At 33.9% G+C, this 19,670-nt stretch overlaps 1 protein-coding gene across 21 annotated transcripts in view; it reads left to right on the top strand.

Annotated features, from left to right (window-relative positions):
* The window catches only part of PTPRM (protein tyrosine phosphatase receptor type M), a 483,430-nt gene that overhangs the window by 255,923 nt on the left and 207,837 nt on the right, over nucleotides 1-19,670 (top strand). For all 21 annotated transcript variants that reach the window (XM_087961551.1, XM_026671911.2, XM_087961547.1 and 18 more), the window contains exon 8: nucleotides 18,689-18,997. In XM_087961551.1, coding sequence (XP_087817677.1) covers nucleotides 18,689-18,997 — 309 coding nt within the window. The remainder of the gene's footprint in view (nucleotides 1-18,688; nucleotides 18,998-19,670) is intronic.

The raw sequence follows: 19,670 nt of genomic DNA, 5'->3' as shown, positions 1-19,670 counted from the left end.
TTACTATAGGTTAATATGTTTAAAGCTTATATCAAAATTGTAAGAACTTATTTTTATTATTAATTTATCAGTAAAAATAATATTCTTATTTAGAGTAATATTTTTAGCCAAATAGTGCTGTTCAAGCTTGCAAAAATAAAATAGCCGTCACAGAGAATAATTATACACATTATTTATTTTTATTTTATTTATTTATTTTGTCAAACACTTAGAGTATAATAGAAATATGAATAAACATAAGTTTAAATACATGAAATAGGAACTAATAATTGGGGACAATAAGACTGGGATGGTAGTTTAGTTTAGTTTATTGTCATTGCACCTCATACAACGAAATCAAACACCATCTTCAGTGTACATCATGACCATGACCATGAAAATAAACACAAACACACATTGAACCAGAAACCCCCGACACCACACCAACACTGCACTATACAGCAGAATTCAAAAGAGCTACTGCCGTGGGATAGAAGCTGTTTTTCAGCCTATTTGTCCTTGTTTTTATTATTCTGTACCGTCTGCCAGATGGTAATAGTTCAAAAAAGGGGTTCCCAGGATGAGATGGATCTTTGAGAATGTTTTGAACTTTCTTAAGGCAGAGGGAAAGTTCAAAACATCCTCAAAGATCCATCTCATCCTGGGCACCCTTTTTTTGAACTATTACCATCTGGCAAACGGTACAGAATAATAGGCACAATTGTGCGCTTATTATATTAGAGGAGTAACCAGGGGTGGGATTCTACCAGCTTGGACCAGTTCTATAGAACCAGTTGTTATGATTCTGTTCCGTTCAGAGAACTGGCAAATCGCGCCACTGGCTGGCCCCTCCCCTCCTGTCAGATTTCTGCTTTCTAGCTAATCTAAATCACTGTTGTACTGCTTTGCCTTCACCCAGGAGCCTTCCCTGTGGCCCAGTCAGGGGAGGTATTCAGGGATTTGGGGAGTAGGGGAGAAGTGGCCTGAGAGCAGAGCTGAACCTTCCTTAGGACTGAAGCTTCTATTTTTCAGTACAGACTCAGGTAGCAGATTGCAGAAAGGTAGATCTGTGAGTGAATCTGTGATTCTGCAAGCAACTCAGTCTGCTTTGCCTGATTTTGGATAAAAGTTGCTCTTTCTTTCTATATATAAAATACAATATTTACATAAATATTTACAATATTTACATATAAGCCACGCCCAGCCAGTCATGTGACCACCAAGTCATCCCCTGTCAGCAAGCCACACTCACCCAGTCACATGACCACCAAGCCATACACCCACAAATTAGGCCATGCCCACAGAACCAGTTGTTAAGAAATTTGAATCCCATCCCTGGGAGTAACAGTTTTTTTCATTTGAGACACAAACACAACACAAAATTGTGATGCTAGTTAGAATAAATTCCATTCAACCTTAGAGACTTTTTAAAAAGCCATAGATAACCTAGGTATCAAGAATCTATTTATCAGAGTTAAAAGGCAAATGTGTGGTCTCTGCTTGTGGCATATTCTAATTTGAGTTTTATAGGTTAATTTGCAGGCAGCTTATTTTCAGAGTAATAATTGCTCTCATCAAGCTTTTGATTCTATATCTCGGCAATATTTCTATTTCATTTTTTAGAGTTAATAAATTCTTGAAAAAACAAGTGCTGCATTTGGAATTTTCCATATATTTAATAGGGGAAAAATACCTTAGCCCAAAGAAAGAATGCCTTGCATGATATGTTGGCCTTGTCCCTTTTTTTTAGTAAGACACAACTTACATAGAAATGTACTTCCTCAACCTAGTTCTCTCAGAATGTGTTGGATCTAAACCTCAATCAGACTGACCTTTGTTATTAGGGTTTATGACCTGGTGATAGACTTAGTGATAGAAGACTGGTTTGTTCTTTAAAGAAAAAGTTAAGTCTTGAAATAATTGGGAAAGGAGAAATCTTACCATGATGGACTGCTGTACTAAAGAGCTTGAGTGATATGGGATAAATTGTATATGCTATGAAGCTGGTTGATTTAGGCACATATCCTTTAAGCTTTAGCATTAAATATTATCAGGTCAATCATTCCAGAATCTTATCTAGAACTGGATATTCATGTTTGGTCATAGCTTTTTCTTATATTCTTAAATGTTTCTCTTTAAGCAAAATCTATGTTTCTTATCCATGTGTCAGGAACCAAATAAATTGCATTTGCAAAATCTATGTTTCCTATCCATGCCTCAGGAACCAAATTAATTGCATTTGCTGAATGAATGATTTTGAAAATACAGGTAAAGAAGCGCAACTTATTCTACAATAATTAACCAAACATAATAGTAGTGTTATTGTATTACCAAACTTTTCCCTTTAAATATATTGATCTAATAGCAAATGTACTTATAATGTTATCTTGCTTTTCTTGGTTTATTTTAGAACTTGTCTCTAAAGACATCACATTGTCTTTACAGGAATTTTTAGCAGCCTGGGGAAATAAAACTGCAGGGTGGGTTATGATGGCAATTTGCACATACAATTCATGCTACAACAACACACCTGAAGAAAAGGATCCCATATACTAGAATAGGAAATTTGTTGGTTAATTGCCATAAATTCATGTTGATTTTTACTGTCCACATAGATTTTCCTCCAAAATTATTTGTTGCTAGCTTGGTGCTCCAGATCTTTTAATAATGCCTTTATTGCTGCTGTAATCAAGCCCATCCACCTACTAGTTAGTGTCCTCTTTTTCTCTTTCTATCCAAGTTTCCCAGCACTATAAATTTCTCAAGAGAGCTGGCCTTCATATACAAGTAGTCCTTGGCTTAGAACCATTTGTTTAGTGATTGTTCAAAGTTACAATGGCACTGAAAAAAATGACTTACAATTGTTTTTCACATGACCATTGCAGAACCAGCTGTGCATGGTCACCTGATCAAAATTTGGATACTTGGCAACTGGAATGTATTTATGATGGGGAAGAAATGGAGGTAGTGACAGATTATATTTTCCTGGGCTTCAAGATCACCGCAGATAACCTCAACAATTACAGACCAGTGGCACTCACTCCTATCATCATGAAGTGCTTTGAGAAATTGGTCTGCCAGCACATCATTTCTGGTCGTCCGCATACATTTGATAAACACCAGTTTGCATACAGAAAAAATAGATCTACAGAAGACACTATAGCCATCACTCTTCACACTGCTCTGACTCATCTAGAACAGTGGGAGGGCTATTTGAGGTTGCTTTTTGTGGATTTTAGTTCTGCATTTAACATAATTCTTCCACACAGACTAGTGTCTAAACTTCTGGACCTTGGGCTTTCTAATTCAATCTGCCTTTGGATTATGGATTTCTTGTCTGGCCACTCACAGAGGGTCAGATTAGGTAATCATACCTCTTCAACCCTTATTCTTAACAGTGGTATACCACAGGGTTGTGTGTTGAGTCCCTTACTCTATACTCTTTATGTGCATAACTGCATTCCCACTCACACTATTAATGCCATTGCTAGTCCATGGGGTCACAATGGGTCGGACAAGACTTCGTAACTAACAACAGCAACAATGTCCTGGGATCATATGATCACCTTTTGTGACCTTCCGACAAGAAAGTCAATGGGGAAGACAGATTCACCTAACAACCTTATTACTAAGCTCATTTTACTTTCATATAGCTGAAGAGCTGCTTGAATCATTAGGAATAATGACATGAGAACATTTGCATTTTACATTGGGTGGCTGCTTTTAAAGTTGTGTGTACGTTCATAGAACTATTAATTTTGTGCCTCGTAACAATAACAGCCTAATAGAATTAGAGAATAGATAGACCATTTCTGCCAATTCTTGTGACTGAACAGTTTATGCAAGTGTACCAAGATAGCCACTGTTGAAGTTGAAAAACTGGAATATTTCTCCTTCCGTATCTTTTCATTTTTTCTGGTAAATCTAGATTAGGACAGTAACTTTCTACTTACTAATATTGTTTATCTGTGGTCTCCCCCCCTCCCCCCAAGAATAAGCTTGGTACAAAATCATTCTGGAACACTGTAGATCAAAAATTTAGGCAAGCAACATCCAGAATGCCTTGGCAGAATAAAAATGTAAGTCACCATTTAGTGCATTCTACAATTATAAAGCAGGGTAATGATAAAAAGGGGTAAAGAAACTGCTTCAGACATCAAATGTTCAGCATCAAGATATTTGGCAGATTCTCATATAACCCAAATTCTCTGTTCCCACTTTTATCTTACCACTCAAAACTTTTTGCCTTTGAGATAGTACCGGTAATTCTATTTTGACAACTTTTGGTTCAGTTCTATTCTATTCATCTTCAAAAGGCTAGTAAGGTTCTTTAAGAGTATGTTTTTATTATAATATTGAATTATATTTATATTATTGATTACAATTATATCTTGTTTCTCATGAGGGAAATATTCCAGCAGCAGCTTTCTAATTCATTATTGTTCTGCTCTTTTTTGTTCCTGCTAGAGGTCTAATACTTCAGTCTTTCAACATTTTTGGTCTGCCTTTCTTTTTTATCTTGTGTGTCTTCTTTCATATGTTGTAAAAGCCCTAGGGAAAGAATTTCTTTTCTGAGCTGTATCTTAGAGTACTGCCTTAAACCACTGTACTTCTGGTACGTTCTCTGGAATATAATTAGTACAGCATATATACATGATAGAAACATAACAAAGTATCTGGTTGAGTAAATCCATAATTATTGCATTTCTAATCTGTACTGAGGGATAATTACCATAAATTTGAGTGCTTCCTACAGATTTGCATTTTCATCACAGCACCTGGAATGCACTTCGGGTGAATTGACAATGACATAAGTGTGAAATGAAAAATACATGTCTGCACTCCCATATTTTTCCCATTTATCAGTAAAAGTCAGGCTTCTTTCAAGCTCAAGAAAGAAAATTGTAAGAACACATGTTTGTCTGTCTTTGGAACTCTCTAGAATTAGGCTGTCATGAAATGTAAAACTAATGTGTGGTTGTAAAAACTATCACCGGCATCTTCCTTGCTACTGGCGGATGCCTAAGTAGATTTGGGGAAGAAAGGGGTTATTATAAAGTCAGTACTCAATAGCTAGGTATGTCTTTTTAACTAAGTCACTAAAATGTCTTAATGGGTTTGGAATATAATTTTGTTTATATTCACAAGATTTTTAAAAAATGAAACATGATTTTCTTTTGCAGAGAGATAAGCAGAGCAATCTAAAAAGTTTGAAAGTAAGATTGAACAATGCATTTCTTTGTATAAGAAATTATATTATAATAACCATTTTTAAAATAAAAACCTAAATGTTTGTCTAGATAGTTAGATCAACATCTCCAGTTCTTTGATGGAAGACACAAAAATGGATTGTCAACATAGTGCTTTTAAATTCAAGTAAAGTATAGGTAATTATACAAATAATTTTAACCTCAAGTATATTTGCTTTGAAACAGTAGTTTTCAGCATTTACCTATATGAAAACCATATTGCCATTCAAAGCTTTTGTGGGGTAGCTTCACAGCAAGCCAACTAAAATGTGCTTAGAACAAGTTACTTACAGTAGTCTTCAACTTATGATCACAATTCAGCCCAAAAATTATGCTGCTAAGCGAGACAGTTGTTAAGTGAGTTTTGCCCCATTTTACAAACTTTTTTGCCACAGTCTTAAGTAAATCACTGTAGTTGTTAAATTAGTAACATGGTTGTTAAGTGAATTTAACTTCCCTGTTGACAGAATAAGAAAGTTGGAAGTTGAACTGTGTAGGCCTTCTAATCTAATTCAGTGCTCAAACCTTTCAAACCAACTGTTTGTCCAACTGTTCTTAAAAACCTCTAGAGTTGAAGCTCCCACAACATTTGAATGCAAGTCACTAATTAATTGTTCTATTAATTTACTTTTGTTGTCAGAAGACCGCAAAATGTGATCATTTGACCCCAGGATATTGCAACTGTCACAAATACCTGCCACTTGCCAAGTATTTGAATTTTGGTCATGTGATCACAGGGAAGCTGCAATGGTCGCAAGTGTGGAAAAACTGTCATAAATCACTTTCCTTGGTACCATTGGTCACTTAACAAATGGTTGTATACTTAGAACAAATATGTGTGTGTGTGTGTGTGTGTGTGTGTGTACATGCAAGCATGGGGAGAAGAATTTTCCATAAGAAAAATGAGTTACTGTACATTCAAGAGTTAAGTAAAATATGTATGTTTTCGTAATGCTGCTACACATCCTTTGAGATTTTATTTGAAAGTACTTCTCTTATAATTTGACAATTGCTGCTACTTTCAGAGCAATTATTTTATGTTCTTCTCTAACATTGTATTGAGTGGTTTATTTCTGATGACAAAAAAAACTTTTTAATCCACTGGAAACATTTGCCAGCAGAAAGTAAAAAGGCATATTTACATATTTCCATTTTGTTTTCCAGCCCTTCTCCATGTTCAGCCGAATATCTCCACAAATACTTATTCTTTGCTTCACTGATGAAAATCTTAGTTATTTCTTTGAAATAGTCTCTTTCCCTATTTGTATCAAATAATCTTAATGGCTAAAATGAGGGTGTTGATAAGATTCATTGATTGTGTTTATCTTAATTCTGTTGAAATATCTGTATATTTTTAAAATGTCTTGTTTGAGGTATAAAAGTTTTCATACATATACATAGTAAAGAAATCAATAAAAATCAGTAAAAATGCAAAAAAAAATTTACAATGTTAAAGATGTTTTTGAGGTGAAATGGGCATCAAAACAAAGAGAAAAACAACCAGAGTAAAGGTAGAATGTTTGGAAGAAAAGAAAATACAAATCCCATGACAAAAGTATTAAAAAGTAGATTAATTTCCCAACAGAATAAATAGAAAATAGACATAAAGAAATAGGTTGTGAGAAATACGTTGCAGGGTGCCACAGAAAAGTGTGAACTAATGGAAGATAGGGGGGAAAAAGATTATTGAGGAATAATGAAGTGAAAGAGGCTGTGGATGAGGAATACATTATGTAAGAATGCAAAAAAATTGATGAATGTGATAAGGGTGGTATACGATGGAAATGAAGCATGCATGAGTGTAAATGGTTAGCAAATAGTTAAATACAGACCATGGTGGGAGAAAAGAAGGTTTAGAATCATGCTGTTGAGATAAGCAGCCAAGGAAGGAAGGAAGGAAGGAAGGAAGGAAGGAAGGAAGGAAGGAAGGAAGGAAGGAAGGAAGGAAGGAAGGAAAAAAAGAGAGAGAGAGACAGGAAGCAAGCAAGAAAGGAAGGAAGGATTGATTATAAGAAGGCTAGCAGGCAAATGGCTGATGTCAGGATTCATGGGTAGTTGACATGGTACAAGAATTGTGGTTTCTGCAGGGCACAGCAGAATGTTGCAAGGCTTGGGCTGGCTGCTGCAGATTACAGAAAGGTACTTGAAGGTGCACAGGGGACAAGTGTGCATGGTATAGGATAGCCAGGCTACTACAAGGTGGGAAGGATGCATGAAGAGGCAATGGAGCATGAATGAGGTAGGATAGGAATGGTACTTCCAGGTGCTGGAGATTTACCAGAGTGACTTTTGACCTTTTCTGCTGGCTTCCCCATTGACTTTGGAAGGAAAGTCATAATTGGCAATCACATGACTGTGGGGCACTGCACCTATTGTAAGTAAGAATTGATTGCCAAGCTCCCAGTTTGCAATATGTGACTGTGAGCATTCTGGGTCATCCAGAACTTTGAGGACTCGTTTTAAAAAGTACTTGTTCAGCCCTACTGTAACTTCAAACAGTCACTCCATATGTTTAACTAAGGACTTCCTGTATCAAAAGCCATTGTGATGGTGAAAATGGAGGAGACAATTGCAGATTATGCATAAGTGATGAAAACCTAGAACAAGCAGATAATTTATATACCTTTGTAGAAAGATAGCTAGTGAGAGAAAATATATTGAGAAATGTTAAAGATATGCAAACATTGATAAGTAATGGTTTTATATGGTCTTTGCAAGGAATGAATGCTTGCCAGATTAAAACAAAATTGGCTTTTATAACAGCATGCTTCTATTTATATGGAAATGGAAGTAATGTATATCAGAGAAACATGAAAGTACATTGAGTACAGCGGGAATTGTATGTAGAAACAGAGGAATAGAAAGAATTTAGAAGGAAGGTTTTGAATGAATATGCACTGAATATAAAACTGAACAAAAAAAGAAGAGCATTAAATGGCTTGATCATTCAGAGATAATTAATAAGAATAGAATTGCAAAATCTGGATCAGAAAGAAGAGTAAGTAGACTGAGAGATAGGAAAATCAGAGAAGTCATGGCTAAATGGAGTTTAAGAGTTCACACAAAAAAGAGAGAAACGAGAAGTTTAAATAGCAAAACAATGCATATGTTTTACCGATGTAACGGAAATAAAAAATATTTTAAAAGATATAACGAGGTATAGTAAATTGGGTTGCTATCTCTAGTTTTAACAATGTTTCTTTTTTTAAATCTCCATTTAATTTCTTTGGCCTATGATTTCTTACTCTTTTTTTGAACTCTGACAACAGAACTTATCCTAAAAGTGAATTGCATAATGTGAATGTAAATATGCATACATTTGCCTCTAAATTATCAAAATAATACTTTTCCTGGATATTATAATTTAGATAATTACTTGATCAAGATTAATTACATCTGAAGACAGCTATGCTGTCATATGGTGTTAAAGAGTATATTGTTCTATCATATAGAGTACTGAATGTGTTTATTTTTTTTAAATGAATGATTACTAATTATTGAGAAAGCTGTAGAGATATGTTCAGTGGCTTCTGATGCACAAAATTAATACATCCTCTGGCTGCAATCCAACACTGTGTTAAGTGTTTCTTGTATTGATTTCAAATATCTTAAGCATGTTTAATGGATTGAGGCACAAATGAAAAAAAATGTTACAATTTAAATCTCTTATTTTTCAAAATGGCAATATTAAGAGTCTGGTTCTGATCTCTAAATAATTTTTACATTTTAAATCAGACTGACCAAAGAGTCTCAGTTTTGCCCTTTCTTATGTGTAAAAAACATTGCTCCTGAATGCTCTCAGAAAATTAAAACTAAGATTTTCCTAAGCTGGGTAACTTGCACTCTTTCTGAAAATATTGAAGAAGGCAGTGTGACATGGAAGAAGACTGGACTAGAAAGAAAACAAAAATCTGAGATGCTTTTGTGCTACTACAGAAGAATATTAGTACAAAAGGATTATCTTGCTGCTGACCAAGGATAAGCTTAATTAAGTCAATGATTTATTATGCCAGAAAGATTTGTCCCACTGATATCTGGCTTTTTCTAAAGTGGTGGAACTAGGTGATAATTTGAAAGGTATAATGAAAAAATTGAAACAATATTGGCTATTTTCCTGCAAAGCCTGTTTAGTTTAATGTACTATAAAGGTTATGCCTTTTTAGAGGCTTATTATATCTCATGCCATAGACTGGGTTCTTAGAAGAGCTGTCATGCTTAAATATTAAATCTAAAGCTCTTGCCAATTCACTGGTGATATTGTAAAAAAAAGTGAAGTTTTTAGAATACAAGCCTAGCTTCAAGATGATAAGCTATAAAAAAGCCGGCTCATCCAAGTGATTGAAAATTTTTCATTAATAAGATCCAATCTTTATTTAGCGCTTGTTAATAATGATGGTTCTTAAAACATTGTCACTGAATTGAAACAAGTATAGATAGAATTAAGATTCAATGCCTTCAGTGCAGTTTATCCCTTATGCAGGTTGGCTGATTATAATAACCAGGTAAAAAAAGAACTATTCAGAACAAAATTAAAGAAAATAATTCTAAAAATTCAAAATAGTTTTTATAGTTTCCCAAAGGCCCCTAAATGTCATGTTTTATCAGTTTCATCATCTATTCATATGATGTTCATCCACAAGTTTCCAATGTTTTTTTCTAACATATTGCAATTTTTTTTATCAATTTTCACTAAAATTGTTTACTTCTCAGATTTGCATCCTATCTTTCAATTAGCGTCATCAGGCAGTCTACATAATGTTTTCATTTATTGAGAGAAATCAATATTTTTTCACTGACATCTTCATAGATTAGCTTTGTTTATTTAGGTATGAGCTAATCTTAGGACGTGCTTATTCCTGCATTATTTTTTGTTTTCTTCACTAATTGCTTTCCAAATACAATCTGTGTTTGTTTGTGCACGCATAGCTGTCAGGTATTTGACAGAAAAGAATGAAAAAGTAAAAGTTAAAAAAATAATACTGACTGGAAAATGCTCATTGTTTCTAACATGGGAGCTATATGATGCCAGACAGATCAGTTAAAAGTATGATAAAGCATAAGCTGCATTTGGGGAATAAATAGAAAATAAAGGAGGAAAATGTTATTGATTTTATTATTTAATAGCAATTGCTTGAACCAGGAGTTATTTTTTTTATAGGCATGACTCTCGTAGAATTATCTTTAGCAAGATTTATTATAATGAAATTAGTGATAGTACAAGAATTCCAGCAAATGAAGTATTTCCCATTTAGAATTAATATATCAATGTATATATTGGGCAGTATATTCTTCACAGCTATAATTTTCTCACAGAGCATAATTTAAGTGCACAGAATTACATATTATATGCATATTTTGCTCAGTATTATGAATTGATCATTTTTAAAATGCCCTATTTTCATAATGTTTAATTAATACAGTAACAATAGAAGTCTTGTTTCTAATTTGAATGATTATCTTTTTTAATAGCATGTAGTACATTTTCACAATTTCAGATGTCTGTTATAATTTTTTTGTGTTGGAATTAGACAAGCAAAAGGAACAACAAAAGAAGTAATTTAACGTAGTTGGAAAATCGGGAAAACAAACTCGAACTGTGTTAGAAAGTTAGGAGTCACTAATGCCTTGCAACACAAGCAGCACAAATAGCTTATATTGGTGTGCTGAAACAAATTGTATCCATCAGTTAGTTTGCTGAAAGATTTGAGCCTTAGAGGAGTTGGCCCTGAACATTTCTTGTCCAAGTCTTCTATCCAAATAGTGCAGAAGACTGTATAAGCTGTAAAGCAGACATATACAACCATAACATTGTCTTTTTATTTTTATGATTCTATTTCACAAACTGCCTGAAGTTTGTGATAAGACATCAGGCAGGAAAAAAATCATTACACCCTGGGCTTTGCTTCTAACCCACGTTTTTGATTATTAATGACAAGATCCTAAAATTACGCCTCACGGATTCTGAAATTGAGTTTTTGAAAATGCACAATAGATGTAATAGGAGGTAAAGTACGAAGTTCCAGAGAAATGAGCTGTGAATTGAACCTGCAATAGAAATTGATCCTATTAGTCAGTTTTTTCTCTGTTCTCTGGAAAAGAAACAACAAGCACATGTTACTGACTGTCAAGGAAATGAGGACCATTGATTAAATAAGATGCTCAAGTGCCAGAGGCTACAACTACACTAACTGGTACCCAAGGTTGTGAGCTGCAGCTGTCAGATTTCACTGCTTGATAGCTAGATGAAATTGGCAGAAAGAGAGCAGCATAAAAAAATATTTCAGGTGCCATCAGGTAAAGAGCAAAAAGCTACCAGAGAAAGCTTTAAGTACCACAGATTTTGTGCTTACAGAAGCAATATTGCCCTCTTACAGTGAATCAGTGGCCCTAGATAGTAATGTGATTCACACCTTTCTGACCAATTTATAATAGATTAACATGATGAGCTCCATGACTCTTTCAATCACAGTGTTATAAATTGGGGAGGAGCTAGCTTTATAATCTCTCCTTCCGTTTATAAAATTCCACAGAGTGAGAAGAAAACAAATACTTCATGTAAAATTTATATGTAATATACAAAATATTGTATATTATATAGAAATACATCATACAATATTACAATATACAATTAACTAGCAAGGAAACTGCTTTTGTAGCTCAGAATGTAACTGAGCTAAATCACACGTTCCTTTTTATAGGCTGATTCGTTGCTTTCATTATTTTGCTCTTCTATGAAAGTAATGATGTTAACTACCTTTTATAATTCATTCAGTTTCAAACAGCCCACTTAAGAACATTCCACATTCTTTTCATTCTACCTATTCCAGAGACAATATAAAGGCAGTTGAGGCTTTGAGGCATTCAGTGATGGTCAGTGGAACATAGAAATTAATCTCCTGCAGGTTTAAGCCTGGAGAGACAAAAGGATCAGCCATCATGCTTACAATCTTGCTGGCACCATTTAAAGGACCTCACTTTATAATCAACTTTATTTAACTATTGTATGGCTATTAGACAAGTTTGAAAAGTTACTTGGGAATTTACCTTCAATTGTGATCATATGTTGAGGAATTTCTGTACATAGAAACTTTACAGAAATAAAATTATTCTTCAATCATTTAAACTAATTCCATGATCCATTGTTATTATTATACTTTGATTCCACCTCTCTCATTTGCTATATTGTATTACATTAAATTACATTACATTACATTACTATTATATCATTTGTACACTCTAATATGTTGTGCCAAATACAGCTTCATTTTTTGATTTTCTTAATTGTTCATATGTTTGGAATCCTAATAACGAAATTTATTTTTGTATCAATTGTTTCTTTACTTTACCCATTATCTAGGTGAAAATCTCTCATAGAGGAAATTGCTATTAATATAATAATCTGCATGGCAAATGTTTGCATGTCTTGGTTCCATAAACAAAATATTGTCCCACTAAGCAATGAACTTGTTTTTATAAAATATTGTACATCAGAATTCTAGGCTTTAGTGCTTCCGATTTGGGTTTCTTCAGCGAGAGACCGAAATCCGCAATTGTGCGCGGTTTCGATCTGTGCTCACCGCTGGAGCGCCCCGATCCTTTGGATTTGGGGCTGAAGCCACCCCATAGAGGTGGTGAACAGGGGGGAGATTGCTAGCTGAGGGGAGGGGAGCCACCTCTCTCCTCCTTGGCTGGTCTAAACTCCCTTTCCCGAAGGCGGTTGCAGCGGTGGTCAGAAATGGCCACCTCAAAGAAGAACCCGACTGGATAAGATTGTGCAGGAGGAAGACAAAGAGGAAAGCAGGACAGACCGGGCTAAACAACAGAGAACATCTAAGCAAGGTACCCTGAATTTAAAAATACTTAGAGGGATACTTCTGAAAGAAGACTTTTAAGCGGCAAAGGAGAGAGAAAAAGAGGTTAAAAACCCTTTTTTTTACCTTTATATTGACAATTACAAATGATATGGAAAGAAATCTGTACTACTTTACTTTGACACTAATAGGCAATTTTAAGCTGAAATTTAAGTGTCAAAAGGTGAATAAAGATTTTTTATTTGGTCAGCCCTAAAAAGGAGAAGAGTGGAGGCAAAAGGGTGCAACCTGGAATAATGAAAAAATGGAGTGCCACCTGGAAAAATAAAGAGGATTAATAGCGAAACTTTGAAAAGACTCCCAAGGATACATTGTAACTGAAACCTTATTAAAGGATACAGTAACCCACAGAAAGGAAAAGTAAAGGAAAAAAACCAAGAAGGAACAGTCTGGGATCATCTGGTGATATAAAAGAAAAAAAGAGGTTTTTGGCATTGGTCTTTTCTTTCTTCTTCTGTTTTTACTTAAAGTCAATGGGGTGGTTGTTCAAAAGTGTTTAAAATGCCATCACTTCTGGAGGAATTGAAGATGAGTCTTAAAAAACAGAAAGAAGATGCAGAAAGGGGAGGAAGATCCTTTGGCTTCATATATGATTTTTTTGAAATGCAGACCCTGAACTATGAAAAGCAAAAGGAAAAGCTTCAAGAGCAAGAAGAAGGGCAGAACAAAGAAGAAGCCATTTTCAATGATCAAATGATGCGAAGTGTGGTAAAAAGGGGGAAAGGAGTTAAAAATTTGAGATTAAAGGGAACAGCCAAAAAGAAAAATAGTCTGAAAAGGAAGTATAACAGCAAGGAGAAGCAGAAAAGAAAATCACAGAAGGGAAAATTAGAGAGAGAATGGTATAAAAAAGGGGATGAGAAAAGGGGAGGAAGATAGAAAGGGAAAGAACTCATGAGGGACAAAAGCAGGAAATAAAGAAAAAGGGGAAACGTACTTGGATTAAAGGTATTTGCTCAGCTAGAAAACACAGAGACAATGGCTAAATTAAGTTAAAAGTGAGGATTCTGCAAAGGTACAAAAGATAGTGTTGTGATAGTAGAATACTGTAATGAGTTAGAAATGAAATAAGTAAATAATCTATGAGATAAAACTGTATTGTTGTGTAATGGTATGATTATTTATAATTAATGCAATAATAAAGAAGAGAAGGAAACATTGTAATTGTTTCTAAAGATTGATAAAATTTTGAAAAGAAATGTGAAAGATTTATAAGGAAATTTATACCAGTTACTAGAATGAATTTGAATAATTATTTTGCTTATTAATAGTAAATAATTTATAAGATAAAATTGTATGATTATTCAGTGGTATGCTTATTAACAGTTAAGTAATAATGAAGAAGGGAGGGGAACATTTCAACTGTTCTCAAAGATTGATAAATATTGAAAAGAAACATGAAAGATTTACAAGGCTCAAACCAATACTAGAATCAATTTGAATAACTTTTGTTCACTAATGTTTCTATATATATATATTGTTTTTGCTATGTTTTTAGAATTTTTCTTTTTACATCTTTAAGGGGAAGTACCAAGCAGAGTCTGAATGATGAGACTTACATGATATAAAATAGATATTACAAATTTGAATGTTATAATTTTAGAATGCATAAACTTAATGTTTAATGAAATTTCATATGATAATAACAATAAGTCTTAAAGGTGTTGCACTCCGATTGGCAATCATAGAGGGAATTTTGCTTTTTAAGAATGTTGGAAGGGAACATAATGAAATTGTAAACAAGACAGATAAAAGTATAAGTATAATGAATAAAATGATATAGAAATTTAGGTAAAAGAAATATAATTAAATAAGAAGAAAATGAGATAATCATAAAAGAAAATTAAGAGAAGCAAAGGGAGAAATTGTGAGAAGTTGGAAAAAGAGTAATAAGATAACAAGTTGAATATATAAGATGAATATGCATATGAAATTGTGTCTGCATGGAAATGTGATAACCCAGAACCATGCTGTACTCAAATAAGATGTTTTATTTGTTTTGTTAAAATTCAATAAAACTTTATTAAAAAAAGAATTCTAGGCTGTAGTATTCTGTGGTGCTGTGACCTTGTACTACCATAGTAAAAGTTCCTCTTTGTTTGTTCAAGCTCTGTTTGTAACTTAAGTCATATTACATAGACATTGAATGTCAGTGCATGTCAAACTATTATACTGTAAACAATCCAGTACAATGGGAGGCTGTTATACTCCCAAAATACTAACATGGGAATCCCTCCTTATGCATCTACCAATATTTCAGCATAAATTGTTGGAGAGCAACCATCCCAGTAAGGAGAAAGGGTCAAGGAGGCATTTAGTCTAGATTCATTATTTAAATACAAGAGAGGAAGGTTTGACCCTATCTCCCCAATGCTTTTGAACCTTATTTAGCTTTTTCTAGTTGAAAGCTGTCAGTCTAGGGAGATTCCTGTGGAATAAGAATTGTTGTTCTGGTTGTTCGTGGCTGACACAAATCCAGCAATTGCTTATACTTAAATATAAATAATATTGAATATATTTTGCAAAAAAAAAAAAATTCCTATCCCCCCACTCAAAAAACCCCAAATCAAAAATACCAAATATCTTCATGTTGTACACAGAAACATGGAAGGCAGGCAACAATGGTCATATATGTTTGTGCCAGTATTTCACCAAATGGAATTGACACTATATTTCTTTTGCTTTCTTTAGCTTTTCTATATATTGTAAGAGGAGGCTCACAATAGTCTATGATTGCTAAAAATCATAGAATCTGGGAACAATTTAAGTAGAATTTAAATTGGGATAAGTAACCTGAATCTTGTGCTTGTTTCTTTCCCCTTCTCATCCCAATTTATATCTATATGAGTTTAGCAATCTGATGAAGTGAGCTAAAGCTCATAAAATATTGTTTTTTCATAAAATTTCATACTCTGTAAAGATACTACCAGTTTGTACCATTTGTATTTGATTCTTATTTCTTATTTTAAATTATATATTTTGGGAAGCCTCTGGAAACTCAGCTGCAAAAAATTGTTTTGGTGTAAAATGTGCATATGTCCAGCTCCAGTTATGTGCAAGCAAGCACAGTGATTTAATATGGATATAGTCTAATATAGTCTTAATAGATTTATTGCAAGGCATTTGGCTGTTGGAGTCTAAGGAAATGAACATTGTATGCCCAACATATTCCTCTTATTACACATTGCTGCTCTTGGAAAATACTTTTTATGAGATGCCATCTAATTCATTTTCTTAGTTACACTGTGCTTGAAAACCCATTTTTGCTTTCTAGCTTCAATTGTTAAAACTAAAAATGTTCCTTTTTGTATTTTTGTGATTTCTGTAGCTACCAATCTTAATTGATGATTCTTGTGTAGAATATTTTCGTTCATTAACATAATAAGCTTTTAACTGCAGAATCTCATGAGTACCTGAGTATGCCAACTAAGGAATAACCCCTGTGCTGTTGAAGGATTGTTCCTTTTCTCTCATATAGAATCTGAGGTTGGCAGGGAGAATTTTTATATGAACTAAATTTTGTAGGGATCTAGCATTTCAGGGAATGTTTCAAATGTTTTTCTCCAGGAATTTGCCTTGAGCAATGATCACCTCCTTCCTCTATATAAGAGGTCTCCAAACTAGGCAACTTTAAGACTTGTGGACTTCAACTTCCAAAATTCTGGGAGTTGAAGTCTACAAGTCTTAAAGTTGCAAAGTTTGGGGGCCCCTGCTCTATATACATAGTGGAATAGGAAGGAACTTGAAAGCCAAGACACAGAGAAGCAATTTGAATATCATTATTGAATGGGAGGTGCTGATCTTATTTTATCACTCTTCCTGTGTAACTAACAACAGAAAGGTGGACAGAATTGAGTTCTCATGCTGACTATGCATGCTCATTGTTTATTCAGTAGTCACTCAGCAGATATACTTGACACCCTCATTTCTCCACAAGCTAAATTTCTTTTTCACTTAAGAAAGGTCAGGACTATCAATGATCAGGGTGATTGTCATGAAAATTTTGCTAGCTCAGAGCCAAGTAGGACAATAAAAGGAACTAAAATGAGAATTATACAATGATTTTCACCAAACATATGCCACCAGACAGATTACTGGAACTGGAAATGATAGAAAGTAAAACATATTTAAGCTCAAAAACCTCAATGCTCATAGAATAAAAAATGTTTGCTGAAAACAATACATGCAAATATGAAGAATCCATGATGTTTCTTGCAGAAGTATTTTAGAACAATATTGCAAGCTTGCAGAGATCCATGCCAATCAGAAATAGTGGACTCTGGTTATTCTGGCAATTATTTAGAACATTCTTGGTGAAAATGCTTTTATTAATAAACATGAGTTGGAACATGCATATTAATCTATTATAAGCACTTTCTGGCTCATTAAAACTCAGTATTCAGCTAAGTAAGCAAGGAAATTCTCTTTTATATTGAGTACTTTCATTTCAAATTAAAAAAACAGATTATTCTCCTACATTTGTATGACTCCATCGATTCCATTCTATACAGTAATTTTACACAAAGCAAGTTCCACCCCATAGTATAATATAAGGCAAAAGTAGTTTAAACATCCATTGACTATAACTACTTGGACAGTATAAACAAAAAAGAGTATTTTGGTTTTCGTGGAAGAATCAATGTAGTAATTGTCATAAAGTTATTTTTTTAAATCTCTATGACACTGTCATCATAACAATGACTTTAATATAACAAAAGTAAACATAGTTCTTGTTGCTGTCTCCCTGTTCCTAGTTGGGAGGTATCAGAAAAAATGTTAAGTTGTGTCATTATTTGAGATGCATGTATAAAGGTAGCCATGATGTACAATTAAAATACAATTTTAAATTTCCCATATTTAGTACTTTAAGTTATTGATATTACAATCTGTCTTTCCTAACAGATATATTCTTTAACCAAAACATAGAGCTAAATTCTTGAGGGAAACTGTTTTTGATTTTAAAATTGAAAGGTCCAATTAAAATTGAAAGGTCAACTTTGGTTGCTATATACTACATTTAGAATGTTCTTCATAAACAAGGTTAGGTGAACTTTTAAACAAGAATAAGTTAAATAGAAGGCCAAAATATCTATGTGGTATTGTTTTAAAAGAATTGGTAAATCTGTCTAGTTTTTAAATTTAATTTTAACTCATCTCATATTTATCTTATATTAAATTTCTAGCATTCTTGCTTTATCTTGCTTTGGTTTTCATTTCACTCTTTTTTCTGAGTTTGTGCAAAAAAATTACATGAATTTTATTGTATATGAACACATACATGTTTTCTACTTGATTTTCATTACAACAACATTTTTACTATAAACATTTTTTCCAAAACTGCTTTCTAACCCTTTTTATTCTACTTTATCACAGTATTCATGTAAAAAAATTATCTGAGAATTGTAATTAAATGTTTAATTTAATTGAACATAAATGTTTAGATAAACAGAAAATACAAAAAATATATATGTTCTTATCCAAATAACAGATTGGAAAATTTAAATTAAGTAATTTCATACTAATGCAAGAGTCCAAGCAAAGTCATTTCATATCTTCAAACATTAAAATGTGTTCCTTTTTTTTTTCCAGATCCTGTACATGGTCCAAGAAAGCTTGAAGTTGTAGAGATCAAATCCTGGCAAATCACTATCACCTGGGAGCCATTTGGCTACAATGTGACGCGTTGCCATAAATATAACCTTACAGTCCATTACCGTTACCAAACTGGTGGACAGGAACAAGTTAGAGAAGAAGTGAGCTGGGATACTGACAATTCACACCCACAGCATACCATTTCTAATTTGTCCCCCTACACTAATGTCAGTGTCAAACTTATTCTTATGAATCCTGAAGGACGAAAAGAAAGTCAAGAAATTGTGGTACAAACTGATGAAGATGGTAAGTTTTAAAGTGTAATGTTTCTAGCATTTAATATGAACAAGACAGCCCATGACTGTTATGTCAATATTTCAGAGAGATTTCCTTTACCTAAACAGAGAAACAAAATGACGACATGGACATGGGAGCGACTTCTGACTTCCTATGGGATTTCCCACTGAATTTCCTTGTGGGACCCTGGCAGTGGAAAATCTCACTTCTTTTCTGTTCCCCCTTTCCCTCCACTCCAGTCCACTCCCTAACATATAAATTACATACATACACATGGTGGTTATAACTAAAAGAGTTATTATGTGTGTGTGTGTGTGTGTGTGTGTGTGTATGTATGTATGTATGTATGTATGCAGGTCTTGACGTTTTTGGGTCTTTTCCCGTGTAAGATTGAGAGTATCTTGGTGACATTTCGACGAGGTCCCACTCGCCATCTTCAGGCTGGTGCTTTTGGCTTCATGCTTGTGTGAGCAAAGTGTGATCGGAGCTGCCGTCTCTCTATAAATACTGGTGGGGAGGTTGGCTGTGTTGTTATTTCTTGATTGGTTGATGGAGTTTGTATTTGCAGATTGGTTGGCTTTTTCGTAACAACATGTGTGGCTGAGGTATTGGCTGTGTGTCTATCAGCCTCCTGTGTTGTAACGACCTGGGTAATGGGCTGTGTGATGACCTCCTGAGTTCT

Source organism: Notechis scutatus, chromosome 3 (genome assembly GCF_049901735.1).
Source record: "Notechis scutatus isolate UNSWTSFEM ecotype Mainland chromosome 3, rNotScu1.2, whole genome shotgun sequence".
Lineage (NCBI taxonomy): Eukaryota > Metazoa > Chordata > Lepidosauria > Squamata > Elapidae > Notechis > Notechis scutatus.
The sequence above is the reverse complement of the archived record's forward strand: the minus strand, read 5'-3'. Positions and strand labels throughout refer to the sequence as shown.